At 41.5% G+C, this 13,195-nt stretch overlaps 3 protein-coding genes across 3 annotated transcripts; 2 read left to right on the top strand and 1 right to left on the bottom strand.

The window, feature by feature from the left end:
• Window positions 1–1,013: 1,013 nt before the first annotated feature.
• On the bottom strand, window positions 1,014–2,102 carry LOC5521921. The gene is made up of 3 exons (XM_048733522.1): window positions 1,814–2,102; window positions 1,284–1,398; window positions 1,014–1,018 (listed from the first exon to the last, which is right to left on the bottom strand). The coding sequence occupies exons 1-3, from the start codon at window positions 2,003–2,005 to the stop codon at window positions 1,014–1,016; spliced, it is 312 nt and encodes a 103-aa protein (XP_048589479.1). The 5' UTR covers window positions 2,006–2,102.
• A 1,484-nt stretch (window positions 2,103–3,586) lies between these two features.
• LOC5522042 (retinol dehydrogenase 7) lies at window positions 3,587–8,193 on the top strand. Its single transcript, XM_001641757.3, has 4 exons — window positions 3,587–4,933; window positions 6,544–6,726; window positions 6,818–7,054; window positions 7,550–8,193. Exons 1-4 carry the CDS (start codon window positions 4,576–4,578, stop codon window positions 7,735–7,737), a joined length of 966 nt encoding a protein of 321 aa, XP_001641807.1. The 5' UTR covers window positions 3,587–4,575; the 3' UTR covers window positions 7,738–8,193.
• A 2,850-nt stretch (window positions 8,194–11,043) lies between these two features.
• LOC5522041 (acidic mammalian chitinase) lies at window positions 11,044–12,838 on the top strand. Its single transcript, XM_001641756.3, has 2 exons — window positions 11,044–11,336; window positions 11,674–12,838. Exons 1-2 carry the CDS (start codon window positions 11,103–11,105, stop codon window positions 12,724–12,726), a joined length of 1,287 nt encoding a protein of 428 aa, XP_001641806.3. The 5' UTR covers window positions 11,044–11,102; the 3' UTR covers window positions 12,727–12,838.
• The last annotated feature ends 357 nt before the right edge of the window (window positions 12,839–13,195 follow it).

The following is a 13,195-nucleotide window of genomic DNA, read 5'->3' on the forward strand; positions in this document are numbered from 1 at the left end:
CTTCTTTACGTTGAGTTTTTTTTATGTAGTTTACTTACACCGTCTATTTATTTATGCGTATTTGAAATAACAACGAGCTGTAGTGAAACCAATAATACAGAACAACAGGGATTGGAAAGAGAACTATTCGTACGTCGTTGCGCGCAATGATATAGATGCCTTTTTCTAATTAGGGACTCACTTAATATCACAATGATAATGTACGCATGGCCTTCAACAGAAACAAAATAAAAATAGCTATTTACAAATACTGTTTACATGCAAAACCTTTGACGAAACTATTTACATTAACAACCCTACTGATTCATAAAATTCTAATCTACAATGTTATGATATATTCTCTAAATTTCGTAAAGAAGGCAGTGATTGGCTTGGCTTTTTTTATTTCTAGTGGTATTGTATTCAACCTTTTAGCTGCCGACAAGATGGTCTCTTTCTGCCGACAAATCTAAAACTTTTTTTTGCCAATTCAGTATTCCATACAGTCGGTTATAAGGACCGTACCTTAACATATTTACCGGAAAAGAATTGAAACGCACACAGCAAAGGAGATGACAAAACATAAAGCTTCTATTGATTAAAAAAGGCACGTTACAAACGTTATAAATGTGGAGAGCTTGTGTTCTTTAAAATTATAATAATAATATAATTAATTAATTATAAAATTAAATATTAAAAAACTGCAGCAGCATAGGCAACCCAAACTGTCGAATTTCTTCTTGGAGATTAACCTCAAAGCAGGTGTAGCTTTGGCTATTTTCTCATTTGGCTCGATTGTATCCCGCTGGGCAAAGACAGGTGTAGTTGTTTTTCCCATTTTTGCAAATTCCACCATCGGTTGGGCCTAAAGGCCGGGGGGGGACTCCTATCATCGGTAAAATCGGTTTTAACCTTCTTTGGGCGTGATCAACAGAAATTCTTACCCCTAAAAGATTGGCAAATTGGGTGTGGTCGAAGGAATCGAAAAGAAAAAAACGTTTAACACTCCCTTAGGGATAGCAATTTGTCGAATTTTACCCTAGGAGAATGCAAAATCGGAAAAATCCTTCAACATCCCCTTAGGGATGGCAGTTGGTCGACATTTTATACCCTAAAGCATGTGACGATCACCTCCGTCTACTTTTCTGGTAAACTCCCCCCCTCTAGGAGCCTAAAGGTGTGTGACTGATTAGACTGTTAGATTTTGTCGGGTTTGCATCTTTTTTGTCCCAAGCAATGTTGATTGAGCCCATCTAACATCAACTTCTAGAAAAAACAAAAACAAAATAAGACAGTCAATTTACCTGTGTCACAAGTATCCCCAATGAAGTCGGGTGTACAATGACATTTGCCAGTATTATCGACATAGTTCGCGCGACATTTCCCGCCATTAGAACATTTCATTTGGTCGCAAGGATTCTGAAAACACATGCAAAAGTAAAGCAACGATTAACAAAGAGTATGAAAATATTTGTTATGTACAAACAAATTTTTTATTGAGAGATGCTTGCCTCGTGTTTAATTGAGATATTCTTTTTGACATTTTGATTTTGAATAACTCCGTCCCCTATATACTGTATGAGACATATACATATACATATAAATCCCCCCTTTTTCTATTGCATAAAGTTGCGAATCAACTAAATTTGGCAAGGGGAAATAAAACATGGAATTTCTTTTATACTATACTATAAATTTTAAGTTTAAAAATCGCCTTTACAAAAAATCGATAAAATCGCAGAAAACAAGCATTATTGTCGTTACACATTAACATACCGTTTGCTTCTCCATTCATGCTATTATCTCTTCCTATTTGTGTTTTTTTTTCACTTACCGGAATGCTGTAATGGTTTGACGACGTGTTGGGCTTGAACTTCTCCGACGCGTTAAACTTGTCGTCAGACAGAAGTCCGCACCAGATCTTAAAGCTTGAATCAGCAGACGTTTTTTTCTCCGAGTTGAACGACAAACAAGACGGAAACTCATCCATGCACTTCAGCCAACAAGACATTAAATTCGGTTCCATCGTTTTTGCTAGGGCTTGAACCGCAAGATAGAAATTCAAATGTTCGTTGTAGTTCGCGAAAGAGAATTCACCCCCGTCATTAACCACTGGTTTTTGTTTTTCACCATTTGAGCTGCTTGCCATAAGAAGGCATGATACGAGAAAGAGATACATGGTCCGGGTTATAGGAGCGCTGATGAGTCCAGTCAACTGAGATCCGAAAACAGGCTTACTAAAATGCTTTTGCGGACTCCTGCTAAAGATTAATTACTATCGCATTATTGTCAAACACAATAAGGGCGGGTTCAGGATTTTCCGAGGGATGGGGGTTGTGTGAGTTTTACCTCTCATACCTTTCTTCTAAAATTTCGGCCGAATTGGGAAGGGAAGGGCATCCCCTTGGATCCGCCACTGATATATTTGTCGTCATTACGAAAAACATGCACATTTTTGTGCTCTACAAAATATTTTTGTGCTCTACAAAAATTTTTGTGCTCTACAAAATAACATGCACATTAACACTTCTTATTTTAAAGTAATAATCGTCACTAAAGCGCAGGCGCGCGTTCCCAGGATTGGCCGAGGGGGGGGGGGGGGGGGCAGTCATAGGTATTATATGTAAATAGCATAGAATTTGAAGAATCCTTAATAAGAAATGATCCACTTTTTAGGGGGCGACATTTCTGACGCATCCTGCGCACCCCCCTGTGTAGGCGCCTGAAGCCGGTCCCGTGCTAGGAACTGTGCCTATTTAAATTTAGATTATGGGATACACATCATGGAAGCGTAAACACATAATATACACAGAAAGCTTCCTTTGCACATTTTTCCTTTCCCTATCTGTAATAAGGAGGAGCAAGTGCTTTTAAACACTTATAAGCAAGAACAAAATCTATTACATGATTTTGAATCTGCCACTCAATTCTGTCACCTAAGGATTACCAGTAGTGACAGTAGTGTTTTTCTGGGTCGTGGCGTTTCACTTGGCACTGGATCCCCCCATTACCATACGTTGGTATTAGTGTGTTTGACAATTATATGAGATTATATTTCCTCGCAACCTGATAAGAAAGCTTTGGTGGTGTGGGGAGGTTCTCATTTTTTTTTCATTTGTATTCAGATTTAGATGGCATCTTTGATCATCATCATTGATGGGTTTTGGTGACTTTTATGTCGAGAATACTCAAGATATTGTTAATATTCGATGCACATCACAGAAAATAGGTAACTATAATTAACTCAAGTTACCATTTTTACTAGTCTGAATAGCTTGACCTTTAATTAATTTGATGCTTTTGTTTTCTGGCACAGCTTGACAATCGGGAGCTTGCGTAAAACAATTTTGGAAAAATAATATATTTTAGTTTTAAAAATATATATTTATTTGAGATTAGAAAATATTCATTTATTTGAGTCTAATTATAGGATTCTTTTACCTCATTTACATCAACTAGTACATTTATTGTGCAAAATCAAAAGCCCTAAAAGCTCCATCTACACTACCAATTTTTAGTTATAAAATTTTTATGTGACAATTTTTATTTTCCTGTGTAAATGGAGCAAAGTCGGCAATTTTTATGTGGCAACTATAGTTGCTCAAAAGCTAACAGGTTTGCTTTTTCTCGGCAATAAAAAAATGTCACACATGAAAAATGCTAGTGAAGATGCCAACAAATAAAAATTGTTAGTGTAAATGGGATTTTTATTGCTCGTATGACGAGTGGCAAGTACTTCTAAGCCTCGTTTTCATTTCGTGTAAACACCAACAAATGCCTACTATTAAGGCTCGCCAGAGACATTTCTTTCCTGAAAATCAGACTCGTACCCAGTCGTTATCTGCTGTTGCGTGGACATCCACAGGAATCCTGAAGCGAGGACGGAAAAAGAATAACGACTGGCCAGATTACAGATCCAAGATGGCGAACGAAATCGGCGAGCAAAAATGTTACGAATTTTCACAGACGAAGAAGGACCTATCCATACTGCATTTCTTGCCTGTAAAATTCCATGTGCACATGACAACTGCAGAAATAGCCTAAATACTTTCCTGGAGTTTGGGATTCGGCGTAAGGTCATGTGCGAATAGTGACTTCCTCGCTATTGAGCTTCTTCTAAGGGAACATAAAGACAGTATGTGCTCGAATTATATATCTGAAAGTGTATATTTGTGATAAATACAATCCAACCAGAGCAATATGAGTTCAAATGAGTGCCAGAACACTCAGACTATCCAAATTCATTTCATGAAATGATGTATCGAGCTCACCAGCCCACCAGTGTCGTCCGCCGTCTTTTGGTTTTACGAAACGAAAATATCGTCTAATTAAACAGGGAACCACCGAAAATAAAACTAAATGGTTTACAACGAGTGTGTGTAGGTAGGCCCTTGGACTTGTGCGCAAAAAAGTAAAAAAAAACGGTCATAAAAACGCTGCTTGCAAGATATTTGAAAAACTTGCAAGATATTTCCTGAGTTCTGCCAGACGTCAAGCGAATTCCGACCACGAAACCGCATCCTGACCGTCATGCATCGCGCGGCGTCTGGGTACGAGACTGCCTGAAAATAATGCATTGTGACTTCTAGTTTCAAGATGGACGCTAGCATCCTTTGGGAACTTTCCCTGTACGAACTAGCACTGGCAGTGTTCGTCGTCCTTCTATTAACATGTCTATTACTCAAACTCCTTCTTCCTACGCGTAGAGTTGGTGATTACCACACCAAGTATGTTCTCATTACCGGCTGCGATTCAGGGTTCGGTAGAGATCTAGCCATTCGTCTGGATGGCATGGGTTTCCATGTATTCGGCGCGTGTTTGACGCAGCAAGGAATACAAGAGCTGGAGCAGACGTGCAGTAAACGTACCGTGGGTTTGCTTATGGACGTCACAAACCATCTTCAGATCGTGCAAGCGTTTGAGCGAGTAAAGAAGGCGCTGCCTCCCGGGATAGGTACGCATGCACATTAAGCACCAAACCCTGCTTTCTCCAACACGAGAGCTATCAGACTGGATCCCTTAATCTGCTTATCCTGAGCGGGGCCAAAATTAGTTCGAGTTTCCTAGGATATTCGACTTTTGGTTCCCTTCGCAACATTTTGTCCCCTTTGAGTTTTTTTCTCAGTCCTTCTCGAATTTGCATTATGATTTTTGATTTAATTATCTACTGTACACATGAGTAACACGCTTTGTTTAAATTATGAGTTACTGCCATTTGTTTTCTAATCGACCCCCTCAGGGAGTTCGGTCATGCCATCGTAACGAAAAGTGATACAGGTTGATACGGCCTTTTTATTTTTCTCTTTTGAAACAGGATGTACACAAAAATAAGACAATAAGATTACGTAACTAAAGCTGAGCAATAAAGCGAGTAGCGAAATCTAATCCTGTCTTTTCAGATGCTTATGATATCTTGTTTGTTACTCGAAAGGTTATCGTTTGAGATCGTCTTTTGGAGAGAAAAAGATGTTAAAACGCGGAACAAGCCTGGCGGACTGGACTCCTACCAATTCCGTTTTATCCACAAAGATATTGGAGGGATTTAAATTACAGGAGTCACTTATGCGGTATATTTGCATACTTAGGACTCACCGTATTTACCCGCGTTTAAGACACACCCAGAATTTTGAGCTAAACTTAGTAAAAAAGTCAATATTCACATGTTTGAAATTTGTATTGCGTGCTACAGCAATTCCAGAAAGAAATGCCGCAAAAAGCAAATTTTCAGTCGGTTAGTGAACAATTGAATAGAACTAAAACCAAACTGCTTCCGTGAAGAACAACGCCGTGACTGTCCTTTACTGTTGGTATCGTCTTACGTTTGAAAATAAGCATCGGCTTCAAATTCGTTCCATCCAAATTATAAAAAAGTCAGTCTAGTCCCAGGCGTTTTATTGGGTTTCCGGTGGTTGGGTTTCCTGTGTATGGTAAGAGTTGTGACGTCACAGGAAACCATCTGTGGGTTACATATAAAGAAACCGTTGTCGTTTTAGGGGTCTGGTACCGAGGAATTTTAGTTTTTTTTCAGAGGCTTTCTCCATTCAATAAAAATGGTCACGGTCACTGTTTTTCTCTTCTAAATACAATTTATAAAGTTTGCGAAGCAAAAATGACAAGAATCGTGCAGGTTTTCCAAATAAGGATTTATTAATTTCCTTATATGGAAGTGAACGCGTCTGGGAAGAACGACAAGTTTTGGCTAAATTTTCTTGATATGGATCGTCTCAGCCCCCAAGCTACCTCACGGTTTATCTCCGAGCACAGGAAACCCGGTAAGAACGCCTGGGACTAGGCTGTAAAAAAGTGACATTCCTCCTATAAGACGCACCCTAATTTTGAAGGTCATTTTGGAGTGATAAAAGTGCGGCTTATACGCGGGTAAATATGCTATATATTTTCTTATTGGATAGATTCAAATGACAGAAGTCAATACGGTTCATTTGTATACTGTATGAAACCCATTTGCGCTAAAAAAATGGCCCTCAGTACAGAGTTTCTAACAACATGAACTAATACGAGCTATTACATGGTATACTTATGGCTGCTGGCGCATTTATTTTCTAGGCTTATGGGCGTTGGCTAATAACGCAGGTTATGGTGCATGTGCACCCATCGAATGGTACCCCCTCTCGCACTACAAACGAATGGCAGACGTTAACCTGTGGGGGGTGGTAGACGTCAGCAAGACGTTCCTCCCGCTTGTGAAGATGGCGAGAGGGCGTGTGGTCAACATATCCAGCATTTATGGTGAGAGATGGACCGGATGCACGGCCAGATAGACGAACAGATGGGTAATTAATTGATGTAACTGTGTTTAATGTGCCGGTTTCTTTCACAGGGTTCTTCTCGCCAATCTTTGGATCCCACTATGCCATCACTAAATACGGCGTGGAGGCATTTTCAGACTCTATGCGCCGTGAGATGGCACGATGGGGTGTCCGCGTGAGTTTGATCGAGCCTGCCGCGTTCCGTACTCTTCTTTGGACAAAGATAGCCGCAGATCTAACGAGACTGTGGGAAGCGCTGAGTCAGGACTTAAAGGACGAGTATGGGGGAGAGTTAACTTTAAACAAACGTAAGTTGCACTTGTCTTATAACCTTCTCATAACTTAAGACCGATGACACACCATTCAACTCCCGATACTTAAAGACTCCAGATTAAGTGGTAATGCTGTTTGGTTTTTTTTTTTTGGATCGATTCAAGCAGAATCAATCCCTTTTCAAAACGATCGTCACTCAAGTTTTGCACATAGTCTTTAATGTTCGTACTCACTTAAACCTCGCGGGAAACATTTATCTTTTTGTGTAGCCCTGTTATACAGAATGTTCACCTGTTCACCTACGCTGTGCATTTTGGCAAGGGACTGGTAAACACATTCAAGTCTTACCTCCGCTAGATTATTTTGGACCAATTATTCTGCACCTATTTTTGTATCATTTCAGAGAAGCATGCATATTACCATCCCGCAACAATATTTGTTAGCTTGTCGCACCGAAATCAGGCTTTAATTCGCATCTCGAGAATACCCTTCTGGATATTGTTTCGACTATTCTATTCTGTTTAAAATAGAGATTCAGAAGCTGAAGTCAATTAATGAGCAAGCGTCACCTCATCTCTACAAGGTGGTGGATGCCCTAGTCGACGCCATTACGTCACGTGACCCCAAGCCTCGCTATCTTGTCGGCTTCCAAGCTAAACTTTTAGGGCTCATTTCTCTGCTGCCGACAAGTTGGGCTGACGCAATTATCGAACGCTGATGTACGTGTTATCAGGATTAGTTCAGACGCCAGCCGCCATTTGCTGGTTATGAGTGTATAGACATTGGGAGAATCATAGTATGGGAGCATGTGTAAAAACGGTCGATTCGTCACTACAAACAGACGTACGCATGCCCCCCTCCCCTTTCCCCCCACCCAAGCCGCACCACAACATCAAGTCACCTGCCGGTTCAGTATAACCAAACATCAAACATCTATTATACTCCTTTATTTCTGCTTTTCTCCTTTTTTGGGTTTGTATCACACAAACAGAAGTCGTAGTATTAACTTACCGATACTTACAAGTCACCAAAAATATTGTCACTATATAGTGAACTAGACTCCATGTTAAGCATTTTAAGTGTCTTGGAATGTTATAAATATATTTGTTTTATAATATGTAGTGCTATTTAGTGCTTTTACACAATAATGATATACAATTTCTGCTATACCAAAGATTGGAGTGTGTGAACGATTTTCAAAGAGCCGAGGGTGCACGAAAATGAGCGTCCAGGCCCAACCTGTGCTCCTCGCCACTTTGCGCGCCACAGGGTTCCCAACGTTCGAAAACAAAGGGCCGGCTAGAAGGCCTGGTTCCCCTATTCCGCGCGCGCTGTACGATATAACATTGTTCGTCCTGATAAACAAAAAAAAAATTGTAATATGGAAGTATTATATTTGCAGTTATGTACATGATAAAGGGTTGGTATAATTATAGGAACGTCGTTTATGATGTCGTGATTATTTTTAAGCCCCAGTCTTTTTGCTGCATTTGGAAATATCGCGGTCTTTCTTGTGAATCGGCACAGTCAGCGTACGCACTTGATGTGTATTGTACGGACGCGCGTTGCTCGATGTGTTAGAATTCGATAATGGCGTTGAACTACTAGGAATATTCTAACGTGTGCATAGATTAACCAAAGGAACTAGCCGAATAAGGAAGTCAGCAGGAAGAGAACAAACACAACCTCGTGCTTTTTGAAGTTCTCATCACCTTCTTTGCACACGTCAATACCTGTGATCCAAAGAAGCTGGACTAGTGCAAGGGTGATTGACACTGTCCATAATAGGGCAAGCGCAAGTCTGACTCTTGGATGCGTGACAAGGGCGACGTAACGCAACGTATGTATTATGGCGATGTAACGGTCACTCGTGACTAAACAGATGTGAAGTGAAAGTTAATATGGGTTTGCTGTCTTGGCAAATGCCATTAGACCACGTGGCCTTGCAGACCAGGTAGGTCGGTATAGTGTACACCCCAGTTAGTAAGTCACACGTGACCAGGCTTGTCAGGTAATAGTACGGAGTGAGCGCTGAGACTTCATAAGGAACAGGCGATATGAGTTGAATGCTATGATAGCAGTAGCGAAGATGATTGTGACGGAATCTTCTGTTGCATTGGAGTTACCAAGGGTGGGGTGGAGCCACAGGCGCGTACCCAGGATTGGCCGAGGAGGGGGGAATATCATATGGAAAAAGCATAGTACTTGAAGATTCCTGAATAAGAAATGACCCACTTTTTGGCCGCCGAGGGGGGATGCGCGCACACCAGGTGCACCCCCCTGTGTACGCGCCTGGAGCAATGAGAGGTTTAAATCAGTTTATAGTTGCGGATGGCGGATGGAGAATTTGTGTGAGTCTCACACGCTCAGAAATGCTAGTGCGTACGTAACTTTTTCGACTTTTTGCTTTCTTTAAGACCCCATACATTCCTAGGTGTTTTTGTTAAAGTCAGCGCAGTAAGAGCCAAAATAAAAAATCACACCCGTTCTCGTTGTTTCTAGATTAAGATAGCATTGTTATTCTTTTGAAATAAAATAATATTGAAATTAGACAAGCGCTAGAAAAACTATGCGGTCGCCCCAGGCATAAAGCCTTCGTCAGAGCAAATGCTGCTCCCCTTGCCCACCGGATATACTTTAGGGTCGTCTATTGTTGTTTTGTTGTTGTTGTTGTTGTTGTTGTTTATAGAGGGAGAAAATCTTCAGTGCGAAGGAAAGAATCACAACTCACGCCAGAATCGGTGGTGGAACCCGGAAAAGATTGGTAAACGTTACAGGTGCTAGAGCGCCTCCCAGGCTCCTCTAGAACACGAACTTTTCCAGATTAACAAAAGACAAACATTCCATGAAAATGTTAGCATTTACATCTCAGAGCATTTATTCGATTTTTATAAAACACAAGATTTTACCGTCATTAAAACTTACCAAAAAACCTTAGGTGACTACAGTGGTTTGCATCTTTGCCCCAACACCTCTGCCACTTTCACCTGTAGTCAAGGTTTTTGTACACAGCAACTGTAACATTATCAATACATCAGTACATCAGAGCAAGGGCAATTCATTCATTCAAGGGCTTATACCAGATGTATGACGCACCAAGGCGTCCTCTCACAACTTAGGAGAGAATAAAAAAACAAAAACAGAGGGGCTGAGAGTGGGGAGAGGCACTAGAGGGGCATAAAAGCTGAGAGTTTTTTAAAACTGAATACTAAAGAGTGCATTATTCAATGCACGTCTGCAAAAACGATAGGGAGACTGACCGTGCGATATTTCTTGTAGTAATTTGCAGGAAGAGCTTGTATTTACAATAATTATGTGTTCCGCTCTCCAGGTACACGCACGGGCGCATTTTGTGATAAAAAAAAGAAAACCTTGTTATAGATAGGCATAAAGGCCTTATCAGGTCTTATCAGGCGATTTATGGCTTCATTGTTCACTGACAAAACCCTATTGGATTTATACCCAGAACAAAGATAAATAGAAAAACGTCTTTTGGGGGCATATAAACTTATAAAGAAGAATTATTTGTAGTAAAACAAACGCCCCCCAATGGTTCTCGAGATTATGTGCTCAAGTTTTCGGCTAATGTTCACATGCTTGAGCAACTTCAGCCGTACTCGCATTGAATTTCAAAGTGCTCCCTGCTCGATATTCATTAAAATACGAAAAAAGCTCGTTCTCGTTTAAAAACGTTTTTAACGAATAAGAGCACAAAGCAAGTGCGCCAGGATTTGATCCAACACCGCTTAGCTCATGGACATTCGAACCGCGGAAGTGAGCGCGCTCTGTTTATCTGCACGTACTTTTTTTATACACGTATTGATAATGGCTTACTCGCTCACAAATATCTACTTCCATGAAGACAGATAGAGCCAGAGCAGAGGTAGTGACAGACAGACGTTCCATATTTGACCAGCCATAGCTCACCTGTGAGAGCACCAAAATGACGTGACAATCAGCTGTTAGCGCTGTTAGCACGCTATGATCACGTGACCGCAACCTTCAGATCTATGTAGTACATCCTTCTTTATATCGTTTCTTCATATCATTAGATGCAGAACTTTGGCAGAGGCATCTATCAAAATGCGCTCCCTTGCGTTCTTGCTACTTGTGTGTTCGTGTTCTTTAGTGACAGCGTACCATAGGGTGTGCTATTTCACGAACTGGGCCCAGTATAGGCCTGATCCCGTTAAATTCCTGCCCAAGGACATCGACCCCTTGCTCTGCACTCATATTGTGTACGCATTTGCGAAGATAGACCCGGCAACGAACAAGATTGGGACGTACGAATGGAATGATGACCGACTCTACAAGGAGGTGGGTGTGCAAAGATACGTTTGAAATGAGTACGTCTCGAGTTCTAAATCTATAGCATTTAAACGAACAGGATTAAGTTTTTCTTCTTGGATAGGTAAGCCACAAAAAGCATCTGTAGAAAAAAATTACTTCGTAAATGTTTATTCCACGTTTTTATTCTTATATTTGTGATCAATCTATTTTAAACTACAGAAGAATAGTTGAAAAAAGGAAAAGAAAAGAAAAACAGAAAAAAAGCCTGCCATTTTTTTTCATACAACCTAAAAAACCCAAAACCAGTAATTAGTAATCTCAGTCATATGATAACATTTCAAGCGTTTATTGTTTGGGCGATCAGATAAACGACCTCAAGCTAAAGAACCCAAGTCTGAAGACGCTGCTAGCGGTAGGAGGGTGGAGTCACGAGAGCGGACCAGTTAGCCCCTTCTCCCAGATGGTTGCGTCCAAATCCAACAGAACCATGTTCATCTCGTCCCTACTACAGTTATCCGACAAGTATGATTTCGACGGGTTTGACTTGGACTGGGAGTATCCCGCGAGCCGGGGGAATTCCCCGCCACAGGACAAGCAGCACTTTACAATTCTCTGCGAAGAAATGCTAGACGCGTTTAAGAGAAAGGCTGCTGACACGGACAAACCACGCATGCTCCTTACAGCTGCGGTATCCGCTGGTCATGGAACCGTGGACGCGGCGTACGAGGTTCATAAGCTTGCTGGCATCTTGGATTGGATCAATCTCATGACCTATGACCTCCATGGCCCTTGGGAGCCCTACACGGGTCACCACACTGCCTTAGTGGGACCCCCTGGGGATAAACTGACGGTGAGCTACGCAGTGAAGTATTGGATGGAGAAAGGTATGCCATGTGGGAAGATAGCGCTTGGTATGGCGAACTACGGCCACGTCTTCGAGCTTAGTGACCCGACAAAGACAGCGCTTGGCGCCCCCGCAAATGTCAACAAAGGACATTCGTACCCATACTACGAACTCTGCAAACTTCCTCTCACTAAGGTCACCGACAATCCAGTTAAGGCTCCCTACGGTTACCATGGTAGCCAATGGATAGCTTATGATGATGTTACAAGCTTGGGACGAAAAGTCGAGCTGATCAAGAAAGAAAATCTCCTAGGGGCGATGTTCTGGGCAATCGATCTCGACGACTTTGGAAACGTCTGCGGCCAGGGTGCACACCCCCTGATGGGCGCGGTGAGATACATGTTGGAAGGGGGAGGGGTCATGCCACCTACACTTGCCCCTGGGGTCCCGACCACCATCAAACCGACGTGTAAGGCGGCGGGGGTCTGGGCCGGGAACGTAGGTATGGACAGCTGGTGTGTGAACAACTGTGCTCTTGGCAACTGCCCACCTACCATCTGTGTTTGCGCTTGAGTGACGGCTATCAATCATGATGAGTGACAGTCGCGTTGCTCGAGACATCTGGCCTAGTGTGAGTGAGTTATGATTTACTGTCAAGTCAAAATAAAATGGTTTGCCGAGTGAATTCTGTAGTCTTCTAATCCTTTAGTAAGGGATAAAGCCAATCGAATTGCGTGACTCAATTTTGTAGTCTGAAACCCACTATAGAGTCACCGGCAAATCTGCACACATAAGAAATACGAAAATTAAATCCGCGAACCTCCACTTCACGGTTTCTGAGTTATTGAAGGGCTTTTTTTTTCTAGGAAGTTTTAGTAAAATTTTGGGTTATATTGAAACTACAAATTCACTTTATGTTACAGTTCCATCTATAATGATTGCAGCATTGTCCTATTACTTTTTTTATCCCTATAAGAAGGCTGCTAATTTTCGTAGTGCTCTTCTCTCCGACACCATAGACATCCAATAGTGGTGACCATGG

Source organism: Nematostella vectensis, chromosome 10 (genome assembly GCF_932526225.1).
Source record: "Nematostella vectensis chromosome 10, jaNemVect1.1, whole genome shotgun sequence".
NCBI classification, from domain to species: domain Eukaryota; kingdom Metazoa; phylum Cnidaria; class Anthozoa; order Actiniaria; family Edwardsiidae; genus Nematostella; species Nematostella vectensis.

Coding starts and splice junctions, on each gene's coding strand:
- LOC5521921 (XM_048733522.1), bottom strand. CDS start 2,005: ATGGAACCGAATTTAATGTCTTGTTGGCTGAAGTGCATGGATGAGTTT. Junction 1,399..1,813: donor CAAACCATTACAGCATTCCG/GTAAGTGAAAAA, acceptor ATGTGTTTTCAG/AATCCTTGCGACCAAATGAA.
- LOC5522041 (XM_001641756.3), top strand. CDS start 11,103: ATGCGCTCCCTTGCGTTCTTGCTACTTGTGTGTTCGTGTTCTTTAGTG. Junction 11,337..11,673: donor ATGACCGACTCTACAAGGAG/GTGGGTGTGCAA, acceptor TTGGGCGATCAG/ATAAACGACCTCAAGCTAAA.
- LOC5522042 (XM_001641757.3), top strand. CDS start 4,576: ATGGACGCTAGCATCCTTTGGGAACTTTCCCTGTACGAACTAGCACTG. Junction 4,934..6,543: donor GGCGCTGCCTCCCGGGATAG/GTACGCATGCAC, acceptor TTTATTTTCTAG/GCTTATGGGCGTTGGCTAAT. Junction 6,727..6,817: donor CAACATATCCAGCATTTATG/GTGAGAGATGGA, acceptor TTTCTTTCACAG/GGTTCTTCTCGCCAATCTTT.